At 44.1% G+C, this 18319-nt stretch overlaps 3 protein-coding genes across 4 annotated transcripts in view; 1 reads left to right on the top strand and 2 right to left on the bottom strand.

The window, feature by feature from the left end:
- The window catches only part of LOC121675381 (coiled-coil domain-containing protein 134-like), a 46772-nt gene extending 45838 nt beyond the window's left edge, over positions 1-934 (bottom strand). For both annotated transcript variants that reach the window (XM_042050790.1, XM_042050792.1), the window contains exons 1-2: positions 821-934; positions 443-566 (exon numbers count right to left, since the gene is read on the bottom strand). In XM_042050790.1, the coding sequence (XP_041906724.1) occupies positions 443-566; positions 821-931 (235 nt within the window). In that variant the 5' untranslated portion in view covers positions 932-934. The remainder of the gene's footprint in view (positions 1-442; positions 567-820) is intronic.
- Positions 935-1025: 91 nt separating this feature from the next.
- SNU13 (small nuclear ribonucleoprotein 13) lies at positions 1026-3141 on the top strand. Its single transcript, XM_042050773.1, has 3 exons — positions 1026-1130; positions 1938-2058; positions 2636-3141. The coding sequence occupies exons 1-3, from the start codon at positions 1128-1130 to the stop codon at positions 2896-2898; spliced, it is 387 nt and encodes a 128-aa protein (XP_041906707.1). The 5' UTR covers positions 1026-1127; the 3' UTR covers positions 2899-3141.
- A 2776-nt stretch (positions 3142-5917) lies between these two features.
- XRCC6 (X-ray repair cross complementing 6) lies at positions 5918-18267 on the bottom strand. The gene is made up of 12 exons (XM_042050771.1): positions 18112-18267; positions 17893-18002; positions 17658-17796; positions 15533-15787; positions 14474-14657; positions 12972-13158; positions 11592-11760; positions 10286-10447; positions 9251-9380; positions 8438-8538; positions 7187-7300; positions 5918-6410 (listed from the first exon to the last, which is right to left on the bottom strand). The coding sequence occupies exons 1-12, from the start codon at positions 18200-18202 to the stop codon at positions 6214-6216; spliced, it is 1839 nt and encodes a 612-aa protein (XP_041906705.1). The 5' UTR covers positions 18203-18267; the 3' UTR covers positions 5918-6213.
- Between the last annotated feature and the right edge of the window lie 52 nt (positions 18268-18319).

Raw genomic sequence — 18319 nt, 5'->3', positions numbered from 1 at the left:
TTGTGTTTTGCGCATTCGATATTAAGTCCTGCAACACCTTTTTAGCTCACACTTTGATTTCTATATGAATCTTCATATAACTCCAGAGGCATGAGACCAGAATGGAGGGCATTCGGAGTTATATGCCAGGCACTTCCTATTCTCCAGAAGGACTTCATGGATACATCCAGACACTTTGGAAAATTGCAAGAGCTTTATGAACATGCCAATCCTGCTCCTTGGGGAATGAGGAAATTAATTAACCTATTCTACATCAGCCACACACAGTTTTCCGCAGGGAATAATTACACATCTAACAGAACAGTGGAAGTATGGAGATAGGAACCTCAATATTCTTTTGCTCTTTTTTTTTGGCTTCAAATGCGGAGGAGTGTCACATGTATTCAACAAAAGGTAACTGCCTCCTCCCTGCTGCTGCACCAGGCCTCAGCAGAGCTCTTACCAAAGAGAGTTCCTATCAAATGCATGCACACCCTCTCGTCTGGTGCCAGCAGCTGGACGACTGACACCGCCTGCCAGGCCAGGGCATCTTGGAGACGGGACAGGACGTGCTTCTTGCGCACCAGCTACGGATCAAACACAGCAGCCCGTTAGGCCTTGGGCCCGAGCTCCGCGCTGCTCCCACCACCCTGAGGGGAACAGGGCCACCAGGGCCCGGGTGCCGAGGGGACAGGGCTGGCCAAAGGCCACACCGGCCGGGCCCCGGCCCCAAACTGAGCGCAGGAGAGCGGCAGCCCAGCCGGCGGGGCGGGGCCCGCTGCGGGGGTGCTCCGCGGCCCAGCTGCACACGGAAAGGGGCGGCGGGGCAGGCGCTGCCCACCGAGGCGCTGCTGTCGCCCAGGGTCTCCACGGCGCAGGCGAGGCAGAGCGGCGGGCGGAGCGGCAGCGCCCAGCGCAGCCCGTGACCGCCGCACGGCCCCGCCGCCGCCATCGGCCGCTGCCCGGGCTGTCGTGCGGCTCCGCCCCGCGCGGGGACGGAGGCTCCGCCCCGGGACCGCCCCCGGGACCGCCCCGGGACCGCCCCCGGGACCGCCCCCGGGACCGCCTCCCTTCCGGCGGCCGCAGCAGTGCTCCCGCCTCTTCCCTCACAGCGCGCTCGGGCCGACAGCAGCGACCGCGCCGCGGCCATGGTGAGTGGCGTTGGACCCCGGCCTCCTCCTCCTCCTCCTCCTCCTCCTCCTCTTCTTCCTTCTTCTCCTATTTCTCCTTCTCCTCTTGCTGTCGCTCTTCCTCCGGAGGGCCTTGGGGTAGAGGGAGCCGCCTCCCGGCTGCGCGGCGGGCAGCACGTGGAGGCCGGGCGGGCGGGCGGGGGTGCGGCCGGCTGCGGGGAAGGAGGCCCGGGGGGCTGGCGGTCCGGGGGACAGCCGGTAACGGGGCACTCGGTGTCCGGGGTCACCCCCGCGCAGTGCCGGGAGCCGGACAGGCCGCGGTTCTGCCAGCGCCGGTCGCTAACACTTCTTGTGAACTCGCTGCTGTGCCACCCCGCTGGTGATGTTAACGTTTATAAGCTACTTGTGGTTTGCAGAAATAACCCTGATACGTGCTCTTCTGGGGACTTCTTCAATTTTTTTGTTAGTCTTTTAATATGTGAACTGAAGTATTTCATTTTGTGTAGTCTGTGGTATAAACCGCCTGAAGACTGCCCCGTAAGTGCACTGCTGCTGGTCTGTAGGATGTAGATGTGTGAGTAGATACACTCTTTACTTTGATGTGAAGCATATCTTTCTTACTTTTCCCTTTTACTTTGATACAAGAAGAATCCTTACTCTTTTAGGAGTAAAACGCAGTGGTGTTTCTTCTATATGTGCAGAGCAGATGAGAATATAGTGACATGACTCCAGTAATCAATATATGTGGTGGACATGATGCCTGTGCAGTGTTGATTGGAACAAAGCCTCCTTTGCTCCTATTGTAATATTCTTTACTTTTTCCTTTAGAGTGAGGCAGAAGTGAATCCCAAAGCTTACCCGCTGGCTGATGCACAGCTCACAAAAACACTGCTGGATCTTGTGCAGCAGTCCTGCAACTATAAGCAACTACGCAAGGGAGCCAATGAAGGTGAGACTAGTGTGTTGCAAAGTGTGCTACAACTCATAACAAGGATTTTATGAGATGCCATGGGTAGAGATTGTCTTTTCTCTGTAGCTGTGAATCACTCATTTTATAGATCTGGCTATTGCTGGTGTGTGTCTCCTTTCTCCTCCTTCAAGCCTGCTTAAACAATATTCAGGGACAGAACTAAGCTGTAATCTTTTCAGCATTTATATGCAGTTTTTGCAGATTCCCAAATTGCGTTCCTGGTGCATGGTTTGTAATCATGCATGCTTCAGTGGTGTGGCACTGGGATTACCAGATGCCTAGCTAGTTCAGAACCATAAAAGATTTGGCTTTGAGGGTACCTCTGTGCAACCTGCTCAGAGAGTGGCTTCCTTCACAGTTGCTTGGGGCTTCACCTAGTCAAACTTGTAAAAAACCCACAATCCCTAAGGATAGAAACTCTCTAATCTCTTAGGACCCATGTCCCATGCACTAGATCTCCTTCCCACTGAGGCCACTTTCAACATCTCCTGAAGCTGTTACACATTAGGTGTTCTTTCCAGAAAGACCTAGACTGACTCTCCAGTTTCTTTTACAGCCACCAAAACACTGAACAGAGGCATAGCAGAGTTCATTGTAATGGCAGCAGATGCAGAGCCCTTGGAGATCATCCTGCACCTCCCTCTTCTCTGCGAGGACAAGAATGTCCCTTATGTGTTTGTGCGCTCCAAGCAAGCCCTGGGCCGGGCATGCGGCGTTTCCCGGCCTGTCATCGCCTGCTCCATCACCATCAAGGAGGGATCACAGCTAAAGCCTCAGATCCAGTCTGTACAGCAAGCTATAGAAAGACTGTTGGTCTAAGTGCCCATGAGTGTAAATGTGTGTGAAATTAAAAAGTGCAAATTAGGGGAAATTAATGTTTAGCTTCAGTTGAGATGATAGTTTTGATATCAATGTTTCATTTCAAAATGCTACATTTTTGTTTAATAATAGCTTAATTCTTAGTGTTTCCACCTCCTATCCCCCCAACTTTTCTATTATTCTACTCCAACACGTTCATTCTCATTGTATTACTTCTTGAAAAGTGACTGTACAACTGTGTTTCCTGTTTTATGTTTAAAAGAAAAAAAAATTCCCCCCTTGTCTTCCTGTCTGCCTGCTCAGGGCTTTTTTAACCCACCCGACAGCTTCCTCTGTGTTGCAGTATTTCTGCTAAGCTTCAGCCTCCAGCAGGTGTGAGTGCATTTCTGAACGATTTAGGCTACTGAGGAAAAGGTTCCCCGTGTTCAGGCTGCTGGAGTCATTAAGTGAGGGAATAGCACAGGCCAGGTAAAAGGCAGGCAGCAGCTACTGTGTAGCAGCAGATGGAGCCAAGATCAGCGTGCCTAGCACAGCCCTTGTTCTTAAAACCAGACGAGACTTCTGTACAGATGCACGGGAAGCAGAAATCTTATGGCAGTACACAAGGGGAATTCTTGATTATTTTTAAATACTGACTTTTTAAGAAAAAATAAAAATGCTGCAAAGCTAAATAGAATTGTCATTCCCTTGGTGAAGGATTTGCAACTAACTGGAGTGTTTCTGCTTGTAAAGCTAAACTGCTCAGAGGCTGCCTGAAGGCTATTGCAGTGCAGTAAATCATACTCCTTCCGTTTTCTTTGTGTAGACTGTTACCACTGAGGCTGGGCTTCCTAGGGAAGTTAAGTACAAAACACATGGCGCAGAGCAGCCTGTTGTTGCTGACAAGTACCCTACATCTGGCTGTTAATTATAAGAAGTGTCATGCTTTTTAGTTACTGCACTGTAGTCACCTGACTGAAGATGAACCCTCTTAAGTCATGTCCAAGGAAACAGAGAACAGAGGAATCAGAGACTTAATGGCCAAGGAAACAAGAGAAGTAATTTTTCAGATAAATTACCATGTCTCAAGAGAGAAGGCTGTATCATCTCATGTTCTGGAAAAGCATGGAGCACCACCAGCAATCTGGATTAGTGGTGGTTTTACGGACCTAGTTTTAGTTAAATGCATATTGTATAATAAATCCACTACTGCTCTGAGCAGAGAAGTCTAAACCCCTGTGTTGGAATATCAAACCTGTTTTCTACTGCAGGATGCCAAAGCAAAATACTGTGGAAACAGCATTAGGTGCAATAGCAGAAGGGAAAATAAATTTTCTGTCATGTTTCCACAGAGGCACTAACTTCATACCTTTAGTAAGTACATCCCAAGCAGATGAAGGCAGCTCATGAAAGACTGAAGACACCATGTTTGTACATTTTTGTAAATGGCTGATGCCAGTAATCCTTGCTGAGGTGAACTTGATACAAATACTTCAGAATCCTTTTATTTGTATGAGGTTTAGAAGGGCTCCTGTTCCCTTCTAGTGATGCTGACTGTTGAGCTAGTTGTGTTTAGAACTACAGCTTTGCTAAGGATTTGCCCTATTGTACCAAGACAGCTGATGTAAGAGAAAGCACACGAGGAGCAGAAATAAAGAATACTTGAGCAAGCAAAACTGTTTCTTTTTCTGCTCTGAAGCACTCCATTGCCATCCCTTTTAAACTTCTGCCTAATGTGATAGCTGCTATTAAAAAGAACAACAACAAAAAAAGCCAGGAGGCAGATCTAATAACTTAGAACAAACATGCCACAATCATCCAAAGCCTGGAACATAGTGTGCCTAAGGGTTAGTAAGCCAAGAGAGATGTTAACAAGGGTATTTGCAGAATTCAATTCACAGAGTTATGGACAGCATAGTCTCACTATTCCTCTCTTCAAGCCTTGCTAAGACAAGCATTTGCAGTAGCTTCTTTGCCCAAGGGCAAAATAAATTGAGTGCTTAGACAAATCTTTATTAAAAATAACTACTGCAGGCTGATTGAAAGTGTAACAGGTAATGTAGCTTCATTACTGCAGAGCTCAATGCAGGCTAGCTGCTCTCTCTGGAGGAGGTGTGGAGGTAGAAGTGCGCAGCATGCTGGCACAGCTAGGACAGTCACAGTGCCACAAGGGTGGTCACAGCTGGCTCCGGTAGGTGTGCCACACTTCAGACCGGTCATGGAATAGTTTGTGAGCCACAGAGAGGAATCTCTGAACACTAAAAACACTACGCAGACCAAATGGACACCTCAGGTATCCCATGTTTCTACATGATATGTCCTGTCATGTAGAAAGTTGAGAGTTTCACTAAACAATTAGTAATTTCCTAAAGCAAGAACAACAACTGTTTATTTGTTTCAGCCATCTTGCACTGCAAGACAGGTGGGGCATGCCAGGGATGGAAGTCTAAAACTCAAAAGAAGACCTGGCTGCAGCCTCCATAAGTATGATTAAAAAAGTAAAAATACTGTATGTAGCAAGGGGTCTCTCCACAACTTGCTATTCTTCTATTTTTAAAGCACAGATTTGAGTACAGAAGCCTGCACAAGTCTGACTCATATTCACTTACAGCGCTGGAAAAGCTCGATGCCATCTCAGTAATTTAACTGGGATGTGTGCAGCCTTCCAGGGAATACTATTTGTTTTCCTTTTTTAAACCAGCTTTTGCTATTACCATTTAGAAATGGAAGACCTGTCTGTGCAGCTTTGTGAAGTGCCAGCTTTTTGCCCAAGGGATTGGATACTGCTTCCCAGTAATGATTTTTTTCTTTTAAGATCTGCTGGTAATATTTAGAACTATGATGGTGGAGAAGAACCCAATTTGATTACAAATACTGATACTGGCTGTTTTGGAGAGTAACATACATTTATACCCTCTATTAGCACACAGACTCAACCTGCTGCTTGAATTCATGTGGTGCCATTAACACAGATCACTGTGTTTTATTACACAGAAGTGAGTTCTGCTGTCTTTACGATGCAGAGATGGCATAGTCAGTATTGCAAAGGAAAAGGTCCAAAATAACTTTTATTAAGAAACCAGCAAGGCACAACTCCATCCATGTGCAGTGGGGCACCTGAGTTCACAGGGAATTTAGTTCTGCCTTTGGTTACTGTCAACAGAATCTAACTTTGCAGAGATGTTTCGCAACTAAGAGTAAAAAGTTTTTCCACTGCTAGATAGAGCAACATTTGGTTGCCTTCTCTTTCAGAGCAAGATAAAACAGACACAGCACCCACATAAGACAATCAAAATTCTAAGCAGACAGAAGTAAACCAGGGCCTTCCTCTCCAGCTTAGCGCTCACTAAAGTATTCAATTAAAGCATCCATTAATTCCTGCTTCTTGCTTCCACCCCTCAACCCCAAAAACCTACATGCATCCTTCAGGACAGGTACGGTGAGCTTGCCCAGAGTGCCCTTCTGCACGTGCCTCCATAGCTCATCTTTTGAGACTTCTACCTTGGGCCTCTTCTCAGTTGGACCATCAGAATCTAGAGAGATACATATTTTAGATCACAAAGATTTTTAAAAATAGAAAGACATCACTGTTTCTTATACATACCATAGTTAATGGCCATTAGCAAATGGTGCTTTGACAGCCACACGCTCACAGACCTAGTTTCCACGTTTTCTTTTAAGAAACAGATGTCACTATGTAAGTCATGCAGTATTTCATTGATAGGAGTGATCTTAACTGAACTATGAAACTTTGTGTTCTGATACAAGCCTCACCCTCCAAATGAAACTTTTAAGGGATTCTCATTGAGACAGTGGAATACAATGATTCCACAGGGAGCTCAGCTAACTGACGCTCACTTTATGCAGTCTTTCATAGACGCCCAAATTACACATGGACTCCAGCATTACTTACACATTTAGCCCTAAAGATGCCCATCTTGGACTTGCTAAAATAGCCCATGCATAAAAGTCTGCTCCCCCACCAACACAAACTGAAAGCATGAATGATTTTACTGCTCTTGTCATAAAACAGAAAGTTGCTAAAATTATACATATATATTTTGCAGTCATTTACCCAAGTTACTGCCTATACTTCACTCTGCAGGTTTTCATTCCAGCAACTCTCCAACTGGATACCACAATATTCTTTACTCTCTAGAATCAATACTGGATATAATACTTCATTGTGGAGGTCAGCAAAGAGTTGTTGCACAAGCAGCTTCTTTAAACTAAGAGACAAACTGAAAACACAGAAGCTTCTAAACAGAATACAGACACTATGTTTTGTGTCTGCACCACCACTACTTACCTTGTTTACGCTTTCCAGCCTTCCCATCAGGATTGTAGTCAGGGGGATAAACCAGCTGCTTAAACTCATGCACGAGGTTGCCCAGCCTGTGGCTCATCTGTTCAGACTTTGGCACTGGCAAAAAATAAAGGTTTGCCCTCTCAAAAAGTGTGATCACAAGAAAGTCTAAACAAGGCCATCGTTCTTGCCAGATGAACTATCGGCTCACCTGGTGGGAAAAGTACAATGCTCATTCTACAAAACCACTAGTGTATGGAACCACACAGTACTTAACTTTGTAGGATCATGTTAAACATTGACCAAGAAGGGACTCACAAAATAAGAACCAGCCTAGGTATACCAACTCTGCTCTGAATTGGGAAGTAACACCAGTTCATCAAGCACTCAGCTGTAACTTTGGGGTCTATGACCACCAGAGAGACCCCCCGGGACAGAAGAACGCATGCACAAAGTGGAAGGAACAGATGTTGATGATTTTGGGGAAATGATTATCACATGTATGTTTCTTCTGGGAAAACCTACATAAACAGCTTTTTCTGTACTAGAGGTGCATGATTTTGGTGGAGATATCCCCTCATGCATCCAGCAGCAAAATAAAGAAGAGGCAATGGGCAGAAACTGAGACACAGAAAGAGCCATCTGAACATGAGGAAGAACTTTACTGGGCAGGTGACTGAGCACTGAAACAGGTCACCCAGAGAGGTTGTAGAGTATCCCTCACCACAGAAATTCAAGAACTACCTGGAACTAACGCTGTGCAATGTGCTGTAGGATAACTCTGCTTGAGCAGAGAGGTTGGATCAGATGACCCACTGTGGTCCCTTCCAACCTGACCCACTCTGTGATTATCCAAGACACTTCAATACAAACTCTCACGGTCACTCGGTGGCAGCATTGCCCCCAGCACAATAATTCTCTTGATTCCGCCCATTTATCAGACAGAAATATTAATGAGAATCTTGAAGAGAGGAATTTCAGAGAAAACACTTGTCACCATAGAAAAAAGGTGATTCAGTTTTAATTTTGGATGGTAAAGTGAGCAATTTTTTTCTTTACCTTAAAAGTGATGGCAATACAAAATAAGGTTTCAGTATTTCAGAATGGATACATCCAGAACTCTACATAGTGGAACTGCACACAACTGAAATACTGTTTAAAAGACATTTGGGCTTGTAGTAGAACATATTTCACTTATAAGAAAGTCACGAGTCCCCTACCCTGCCTCCCTTCACACCCACCACTAGTTCTCACTTGTAAGATCCTCAGCTTGTTCTGGTTCCATCATATCCAGCGCCAAAGCCTCCAAATTCCTGAAGTGCTGCTGCAAAACTGGGTTCTCAAAGCTGTCAGTCCTGTCAAGAATCCCCCAAAATGTCAATGCATGCTGCCAAGAAGACAGACAAAACACTTAAGATCTACCACAAACTTATTTCAGAATAAAACTTCCCTCTTTCCCACACAACAATCCATTGCACCAGAACTGCCTTTGCTCTTTTCAGTTTACTTGCTGAATCACTATCCTGTCGTGTATCAACCATGTAAGAATGCTGTGTGAGAGTTAGAAAGCTGTAGGAGGCAAAAGGAGACAGTGGCATTATACTTTAATAACAGTTATGGTGGCTTCCACATACCTAGGGAAAAAAATCTCCCATGAAAGTACTTCATAGCATTTATCCTAGCTATAATGAAAAAAAAAAGGCCTAACTCTTCTTTCTAAAGTGCTCTAATTTAAACGATCTGGGTCTGATCTGCAGTGGAGTGGCAGAACCACAATAAAATGTGATACCTCTGCAAGTAATGACAACAGCCCAGAGAACAAGAGCAATTCTACAAAGAACAAAGAACTCCAGAACATGCTACATAAAGCATTGTGGTGCCTGGGTATCCAGAATGATTTAAGAATAAAGTCTGGAAAAAGCTACTGCATAGAGAAGCAATTTCCATCAAAATACATCACAATCTCATCTCAGGAACACCACAGCTGAACAACATGTGCAACAGAGCAAGCAATGGTTGTGCTTTCCTGCCCATGCCACCCCCTGCATCCTATTTATCTCCATCTACCTGTATTTGAACCGCAGCTTCTGAATTATTTCCTTCATTTTGTCTACCTGCTCTCGGCTGGCTGGCACATTTTCTGTAAAATCAACATTACGTTTGTCATCTGCGTAGGGTTGAAAAATCACATGGAAACCTATCCAGAAGAGAGGGAGGGAGACAACGGTTACACAGAAGCATGGTCTCAAAATAATTTATGTGAAAGACCAAGATGGTTATTATGGAAGTCTGATGACTCCAAGCTAACTACCTGTTCTGTTGTAAACAACAGCAATCCATAAAACTTCCAAGTGCCTACAGCATGACACTCAATCCCAATCTCAATGTTTGTAACCAACATCACTAATGGCTTCATGAAAGAGATTCAGACTAAATTCATAGCTAAGAGTTGGATACTGGTGACCTGCTTTTCATGCAGGACATCGAGTAGTCCACCTTCCACACTTCTTACTGGGTATGAGCTTGAAAAAGATTTGTTTGAAAACCAAGTTATTGCCCACATTATTCTAAAATACTTTACTTTGTACACAGGCAGTGTTACTTCCCTACTTTACATTCTCCCAGAAGATGTTTTTGCACTTAAAGAGGCGAGAAAATGCAAACGAGCAGGAGTCTGCTCCCTAATCATTCCCCACCCAGCTGAGGTGGCATGAGGCTTATTATGTGAGATTATTTATTTAATACTTTACAACATATTCAAGGATACAACATAATTCAGGAAAAGACATTCTGTCTAGTCTTCAAACAGGAAAAAAAGGCTTTTAATTTCTGTATCAGTTATTTGAATCTGCTAAAAAGAGGTAGGAGGCAGGGAAAACACTGTAGCCAGGTCATACCTGAGCAAGCACTGATGCAACTGGGGCTTTAAAAATAGATTCAACATCAGATGCTTACATTGACAAAACTGAAGAAAGGGAATGTTGGAAAGCATTTTCCCCAGTTTTAAGAGGGGTAGCACTAAGAATATTTTCCCTCAATACAGGACACCATTACACTGACTACATCCAACCACGCAGGGAAAGGTGGCATCTCTTCCCATACCTGGAGGCGCTATCTGCACTTTCTGCTCATCCAGCTCTTCCTCCTGGGGAACCAGGGCCACAAAGCGAGGAGGGATGTTCCGGCGAGCCGTGTATCTGCACAGCATCATCATCTCCCTCTCCAAGCACTTCATTAATAAGGCATTAAAGAGAGTTGTACTCCCTGCAAAAGAAAGAGTGGATTGGTCAGACTGACAGCTTTGCTCCTTTGTTCTGGAACATAACCCTAGATAGCACAGTTTCAAAACCTGTGACTTCTTTGAAATGCTTGCATTATTGTGGAGGTAAAAAGCAAATTTTGGAAGGGAGAACACTCAAAATGGACAATGTTAGTGAGTCTCTCCTGACCAGGAGTTAGAGTTCTGGCAGAAGAAGTGAAATCACTACCATCTAAGCAATGGAAAATTGCGAAATGTGAAATTTTATCCACAAAGTCTGTCTCTGTTTGGTGGGACATTACAGTAGCAGCGTAGGACCTTTTGCGGAAGTAACACACTAGGACTTCAGACTTCAGTACTCTTCTTGAGGCACACAGTTGCTGTGTATTTCACCAGATATGGTAGTCAGGGAAAGACTGATATATAAGTAAAGTGGTTGAGCCAGGAAACTGCAGTTAGAGAAGCAAGCATAAGGGTTTTTTTTTTTAGTCAAACACTGCAAAGCATTTGGTCGTAACTCAGCCCTCTTTATCCACTGCTAGGCTAAGGAGCTGATGGTGTTTTCTTACTATTGCAGCTTAAATATATATTTCTAGATTAACAGACTTATGTATACACATATAAAAGCAAATACAAGCAGTTCTAAACATCCTCTCCTTCTCTCTTTACAAGCCTGTAAAGTGCTGTTAATTCAACTGTACTTCCTGAGTATCATGTTTCCACTCCTAGCTGATACGGACTTAAAAACAGCAATTATCTCCACTGGTTTGGGGTTTAGGTTTTTCTTGTTTTGTTGTTGGTTGGTTGGTTTTGTTTGGGTTTTTTTAACCATCCTTGCCTTCTTGTCAGGTACTAGGATCCTCCTTTCATGAATGGCTAAAACAAGTATTTGCAACTACATCTCCATGGTTTAATTAGCTGCTTGTCATGATGGATAAACATGAAGCACAATTGGCTCTTCTGCTGTTGAAGAAAACAAGAAATATCTGCAGCTGAGAGGGGCAATAGCAGTTAATTCAGTTCTTAACTTCAGCAAGTTTTTAAGTTAGACAAAGCTTTTACATTCAATGATCCCCACTCAAACACACAATGAATCAGCTGGTTACACTAATTCGAGGTGGTAAATCTTCTCTTGCCATCTTTGCTTACCTCTCACCAGGGACTCCTCAGGATAGATGAACTGGGAGGGCCTGATATGGTGATGCTGTTTTAGCATTGAAAGTGGTTTGAAGCCAATCAGAAACAAACCTGGAGAATCAAACCGTTTTAACTCTTCTGTCTCCTCTTTCTCCAGCACAATCTGTCGGTTTCCATACATCTAAACCAGGGAAGAGCAGATGATAGGGCTGCCAGCACAAAAAACAATGGGGACCAGAAGGCAGGACAGGGCAGGAAGAGGATGCAATTGCTCTGTTCCACTACTGAAAAGAAGGTTATAGACAAGACAGTGTAAACCCTCGTAAGTAGTGCACACCAAAACGGCAAGTGACAGTCTGTGACCATTATCCCAAGGAAAATTCTACCTGAACATTAGCAAAATGCACTTTTCTAAGAAAATGACTAAGCCCTCATACAGAGAGGCTGTCACATCTCATCTCTGGAGTTCTCAGAGCTGTCCCAAAAAAACCCTGAGTGACCTCATCTGGTTTTGTGAGTCTTGCTTTGGGCCGGGTTGGACCAGACTTTTTCAGAGGTCCTGTCCAATTGTAAATTTGCTTCAGCAGCTGCATGTCAGCTACCTACTCCTGACAGAAGGAGTGACTGAGAAACAATGCTTCTGAAGCACCACTCATGCATCACAAAATCAAAACCATATTATAGTTCAGCTGCTGAAGCTAAGACATCAGGGCTTAACGTTCAGCTTTCTGCTCATCTCCTGTACTTCATTTTCATTTCAAGAAACTAATATCCAGTATAAATAAACTTAATATTTCATTTTAAGAAAACAACTTTTAAGACCTTTTAACATGGAAGGAGACACAAGTGCACTATGACAGTATACCTAGGAACTACATAACCTGTTTTGAAATAAAGTTGGGCCTGATCAGAACATGACACTCAATTTACATCAGCCAAACTATCAAGCAGGAAGGCAAAACAAGAAAAATACATACAAAAAACTCCAAAGGTAACATGCCTTTTGTTTGGGAAACAGCTCCAACTCCCCTGTGATTCATACTTGTATGTTTAACAAAACAGACCAAATCCATTCCTATCGAGTCAAAAGCTGACAGCAGCAGCAGCAATGGCACAGGGTCACACGAGGTCAGGCTCTGACAACCTGGTTCTGCCTTACAGAAAGAAATGACCTGTGTTCCTGACAGCACTTCCCCCAGCAGCTATGCCTTCCCATGACAATCAGGCCAGGGAAACAATCCACTCTCACCCTGCAGAGCTCACAACAAGACCAGGCAAATTTTACTGTATCTCATCTTGAAAGTGCAATACAAACAAAAGTAGCAAGGGAATTGGCATCTCCCTCACGCATTGCAGAGACAGGAAAAAGCAGGCACATAATCAATGTGTTACCTGAGCCCTTTTAGTGTCACTGGGCAGGAGCAAGCTGCCTGTTTTCCCACTAAACATCCTTGTTTTGGTTTTAACTGGTTCATTCGTTTCTCGATAAAGCTTCACCGGATATGGTTTATAAGCTTTTTGAATAAGGTTGTAAACACCAACAGAAAGTGCCACATCCTTGCTCAGATGCAGATTTAACCTGTGTAAAAAAGCAGATACAGACTTGAGATTCCTGAAAAATCACTTCTGCAGAAGAAAATCACCTCTTCATGGAAGTTATTTCTTCTGACCTTCTCCTGTTCCACTCCCACAAAATCACATATATATTTGGAAACATACTATCACTTGACTCATAATCTCACTTGCACAAAAATATTCTTGCAATATCACTTCTGGTCATAAAAATTATCTAAACACAAGTAATTTACCATATTTCTTTTAACTTTTTTCACTGAAGGGTGGCTATGCTCAAACAGAGCATAGGACAAGTCCACATTTGGGTACCCCAATTATGCTTATTGTAATGTCCATGAATTCTCATAGCTCTTTGTGCAGAAGGCAAAATTCCCCCCTGCCCCCACAAAAAACCACTAAGACAAACAATACCAAGATGGAAGAAAAAATATAAATCACACGTTAAAGAAAAAATTAGAAGTAAAGATTTAAAATTAGAGCTAATCTTCAAGTTATGAGAGCAGAACAGTGAGTTACTACAAATGCTACTTCCTCTCTTTTAAAAGGTATCACTGCTATAGGATTCTTCCTCCCCAGCTATTAGAAAAATTGAGGAACATTCCTGAGGAGCAAGCATGCCAGTGACAACAGCTCAGGTTGGGACGCTTTATATATATTTATTGGAAAAAAACACTAGGCCTTGAAGCTCATTCCCTTACTGTGCTTCCACATTATTCTGCTATGAACCCACTCCCTAAAAAAACAACTGTTATGGAGCATGTGGTTCCAAAAATACTTTCTATCTGCTTTGTCAAGATCCCTGTAATCTCTCTTAAGTATCTCTAATCTTTTAGTAGGAGATTAGAAATACCAAGGCTGTGTGATCCATGCCAAGTGCCTAGACAGACTGGCAGCATATCACTATTTAATAATAGGCCAAAATACCTACCATGCACATTCAGATGATTTTTTTTTTACGTTAATATTGGCAAGAAAAGCCTCATTTCAATCAGATTTCACTATAAACTACTTTTCATGTTGCAGATTTTTAGGTAAGTACTTGGCAATTATGTCATTTTTTGACAAATGATCATTTCTAGCCAAGCTCAACACAGGAGATATCACACAGAGGAAAAAAGGGGTCCACTCTGCTCTTCTCATCCACAAATATCCTTGGAAACTACAGAAGAAACACCAGTCTTGGACTAAAGAACTAAGATTGAGGAATGTAAGCACTGATGCTTTTAAAGACGAATCCTTCCAGAAGAGGAAAGTGAGATGCAGTCTGAAAATAACATCAGGTGCCTCCACGGAATGATGTATCGCAACTAGGCACGAACCTGACTAAAGTCCGTTTCTTTGTCTCCTTTGCTCGTACTTTCTTCATGAGATGTTCCAGTTTCTCTGATTCTTTAGGTTGGATCCCAAGGTCCTCATCCTCTGCTACATTTATAATATCCCTGTAGAACAAAGAGATATCGAACCCTCCAGGCTTCTTCAAGTGCATCAAGTCCAAGATGATGCCTAGAAACAGTGGAAGAGGTAAGAGTAGGATCAGAAACTGCTTTTTTCTTGCATCAGCATGTACCTCTCAGACTCAGCACTCAGCACTCTCAGACTTCTCTATCTACACAAATAATTTAAGTAAGAATAAGCTCCAAATTGTCATCTGCACCAGATGTGAAATTTTCTAGAGAAAGGGGAGATCTAGGGAAAAAGGCAACAGATATTCTTTAACTTCAGTCAAAACAATGCAGAATAGAAAATGTTTCCTCTCTAATTAAGAATATGCACAGCATTGAGTATGAAATGGCTCTGATAGTTCCTATAAAACATAATCTTACCTCAGGCACAGAGGGTAGTAACAAGTTCAGAAAACCCCTTTTCCCTTAGTTATAGGGGCTAATGAATTAAGGAAGCCTCACAGCTTCTAGATCTAGGACATCTGCTGAACTCCAAACACACTGGTTACCTCAACTACACAGTTGAACTAATGAAGCACTTGCTGTCTACTCTCTGAGCTCAGGCTGATGTCCTTCAGCTAATTCAAAATGGAGCCATTAAAGTAATTTTCCTTTTGTGTTAACTTGTTATTGTTTCCTTCCTGGAAAATGGTACAACAACAAGAAAGCTTATTTTCTTGGCCCTCTCATGTCCCCATTTATGCTATCAAACTAGAAAAAGATCCTAGAAATAAGTGCTAGTCTGGATACCAGATCAGAAAAGAGATTTTCTAATTTAGATTAGATACCAAATTTCTAACTTAGAAACTTTCAGAAAGATTCCCCAGTTTTGACTATTTTATGCCTTCTTCCATCACAAACTAGCAATGCAGTTAACATCTGCTGCAAAGATACATCACATTTATTCTGCCTGAAATTAAAAGGGAAAATAATGACCTGTGTCTCTCAGATCACCAGCTCTGGTCCTGGCCAGCTTGGCTTTAGCACTGTCATTGGCATGAGGGTCATCCTCATTGGTGAAGAGCATGATCCTTTTGTGGCTCAGCCTGACTCGGACATCACTGAAGAGATTCGAGCAGGCCCAGAGCGCTTCACCCAGTGAATAATCGGTGTTGTGGCCAAAGTTCTCCCGGAAACGCGCTCGTCCTTCATCTCCCCTGTATTGGTCCAGCTCTAGAACACGCTTTGCGCCTGGAGGGGCAACAGCATTCACATGCATTAGAAATACTGAAAGAAGTACCACAAGCTCTTCTAGATATGCACCAGGGGTCCCTTGCAGCTGATATCCCCAAGTAATGCTCCCAAGCACCTCTGTGGCAGTGCCTTTCCAACAGCTGGCTGAGAAAACTGTCCAGCATGGCCTAACATCTGCGATTTCACAAGCCAGTTACCACTTACAGCACCTGCTAGGGCCAGGAGGACACAAAATGCCCTGGCACCAATGTGGGCTCTTTCTGTGGGTGAAGGGAAACAGGAGGGATCAAAGTATTGCAAACCCTCTACACTGAATGCCAAGTGCTCAGCAGCAAAAGCAGTAAACTGTACCTGCTGCAGAGGCAGCAGCACAGCAGACTGCTGCACTACAGAAAGGAGAGGAGCCTAAAATGCATCCTGCATCTCCACAGCATGCTGGGAAGGTAGAGAGCTCCTCCTCCTTCCTCACCCCTCATGTCAGAGAGAATCCACCCAGAGGTGAGATGAAGCCCACAGATCATCACACAGAGCACAGCAACATCCAGGTCAGGTGCCCACAGCCTTGTTGCAGCTCTGAGGATTACTCCAACCCAACTAGGACTCCTTTTCCCACCTGCAACAGCAGGTTCTCTTTTCTCCCATTACTCTACAACGGGAAACAAGCTTTTATTTTTCAGCCACTGCATTCTGCAGAGCTTCTTCCTCTGTCCTTCACTTAAACTCTACAGCACTTACAAAATCTCATTTGAAAATGTTTTCCTCATCTGTCCTTTACTTAACAGGGTAACTGTTCATAATTATGTACTCCATAATAATCACCTATAGCATTTCATCCTTCTCCAGAGCATAGTGCTCTCCAGGAGCAGCAAATATACAATTCTGTTCCTTTTGAACAACACCCACCTTTCACCTGTGCTGTTTTTATCAGTGTGGCAAGGCTACTGCTTTTAACATGGGAGAAAGGGCAAGCAGGGAAGGAGGAGGAAAATGGAAGAGCAAGACCTGTAACACACTGTCTGCCAGAAAAAGGAGAAGAACCTAAGGCAGTCCTGTCAGGTCTCCATTGTAATTAATTCTGAAAACAGGACAAGGCACAGTTCTTTCAGGAGAAGCCCCTGTGTTATTAAACCTGCACCTCTAGTAAAGAAAATTAAATCAAACGTCACCAGAGATAAAGGCTGCTATTAAAAGTTGTAGACAAAATTCCCCCACAAGTCAGACAACCTGTCACCACTAGCGTGTATTCTTTGCACTCCTCCAAATGCCTTTCCAATTCAGCAACCAGCACTTGTTATCAAGTAGATGCTACGTAATTTTAAGAAAATGAAAGAGCAAAATTCAAGAATTGCAGAACTTATTATGAAAATAAAGAGATGGAACACCCCAAACAGGCTACCATATTGGACCACCTGTTCTAGCTGACACTGGCTTGAGCAGGAGGGCTGGACAAGATGACCTCCAAAAATCCCATCCAACCTCAGCCATTCTGTGAAATTCTCCATCAGCTGGAATTCGTGGTGTCTTAGCATGGACACACACTTTCCTGATGGATATTCAAGAGTTCTCTTGAGATACTCTTTAGTAGTAGGTTGAGCAGACAGCGAGTGAACTCACCACAATAAAACAGAAGAAAAGACATAGAAAAGGGATCTGAACCAACTATAAGAGAAAAAGCTAAGCTCTTATGAAGTTTCTAAGCTTTCAATTAAAATCTAAATCTATCCCCACTACCAACCATGGTAACAAGAATGTTCAGTAACAAGAACTTATCTAATAGCTCTCTATATCTAGAGAGATCAGTTACTGACAATGCTATTACACTGATTTCCTCACTCCATCTTTTTACACAACCTTCATACCACTTCACCTGGATTGTCCAGCTCCTGGAGAACATAAATGTGCTTGAAATCTGCCGAGTTCTTGTTGTTTTCTGTACCGTAGAACACAACACTTAACAGGTCCCTGTCACTGCTGATAATTTTACTGGTATACACATTCCGGATGCACTGAAAAAAACGCACACAGGCCAAAATTAGAAGAAAATAGTTTTCAGTAAAGCGTGCGAAAGTCTTGCCTTTAGCAATTAGTTTATCCATCCTTACCTGGATGGTCATATCGAAAGGAGTCTCTGCGTCCCCGTCGGACTCAAACATGGCCTTGGAGGCATCCACCAAGAAGATGAGGCTGTCCCGGCCCGAAAACCTGTGGTCCGCTACGGGACGGGGGGAAACAGTTTTAGCAGCGGCCCCTCCGCCCGCGGAGCCCCGAGAGCAGGCAGCGGGCCCCGAGCGGCCCTCCGCGAGGGGATAGGGAGCCCTTACCGATGGCCTCAGCCCCGTCCTCCTTTTCCTGCTGCTGCTCCTCCTCCTCCTCCAGCCCGTCGCCCCTGTAGAACGACCCCCACCCCGCCATGGCTGCCGCGGCACCGCCGCCGCAGGGCCCCGGGCAGCCCGCGCCGGACGCACCGCCCGCGCCGGACGCACCGCCCGCGCTCAGCCAACCCCGCCCGCGCTCAGCCAACCCCGCCCG

This window comes from Corvus kubaryi, unplaced genomic scaffold (genome assembly GCF_017639235.1).
Source record: "Corvus kubaryi isolate FWS band 111438036 unplaced genomic scaffold, C.kubaryi_AGA036_p1.0 74, whole genome shotgun sequence".
In the NCBI taxonomy this organism is placed as follows: Eukaryota; Metazoa; Chordata; class Aves; order Passeriformes; family Corvidae; genus Corvus; species Corvus kubaryi.
Note: the sequence above shows the minus strand (reverse complement) of the source record. Positions and strands in the feature narration are given on the sequence as shown.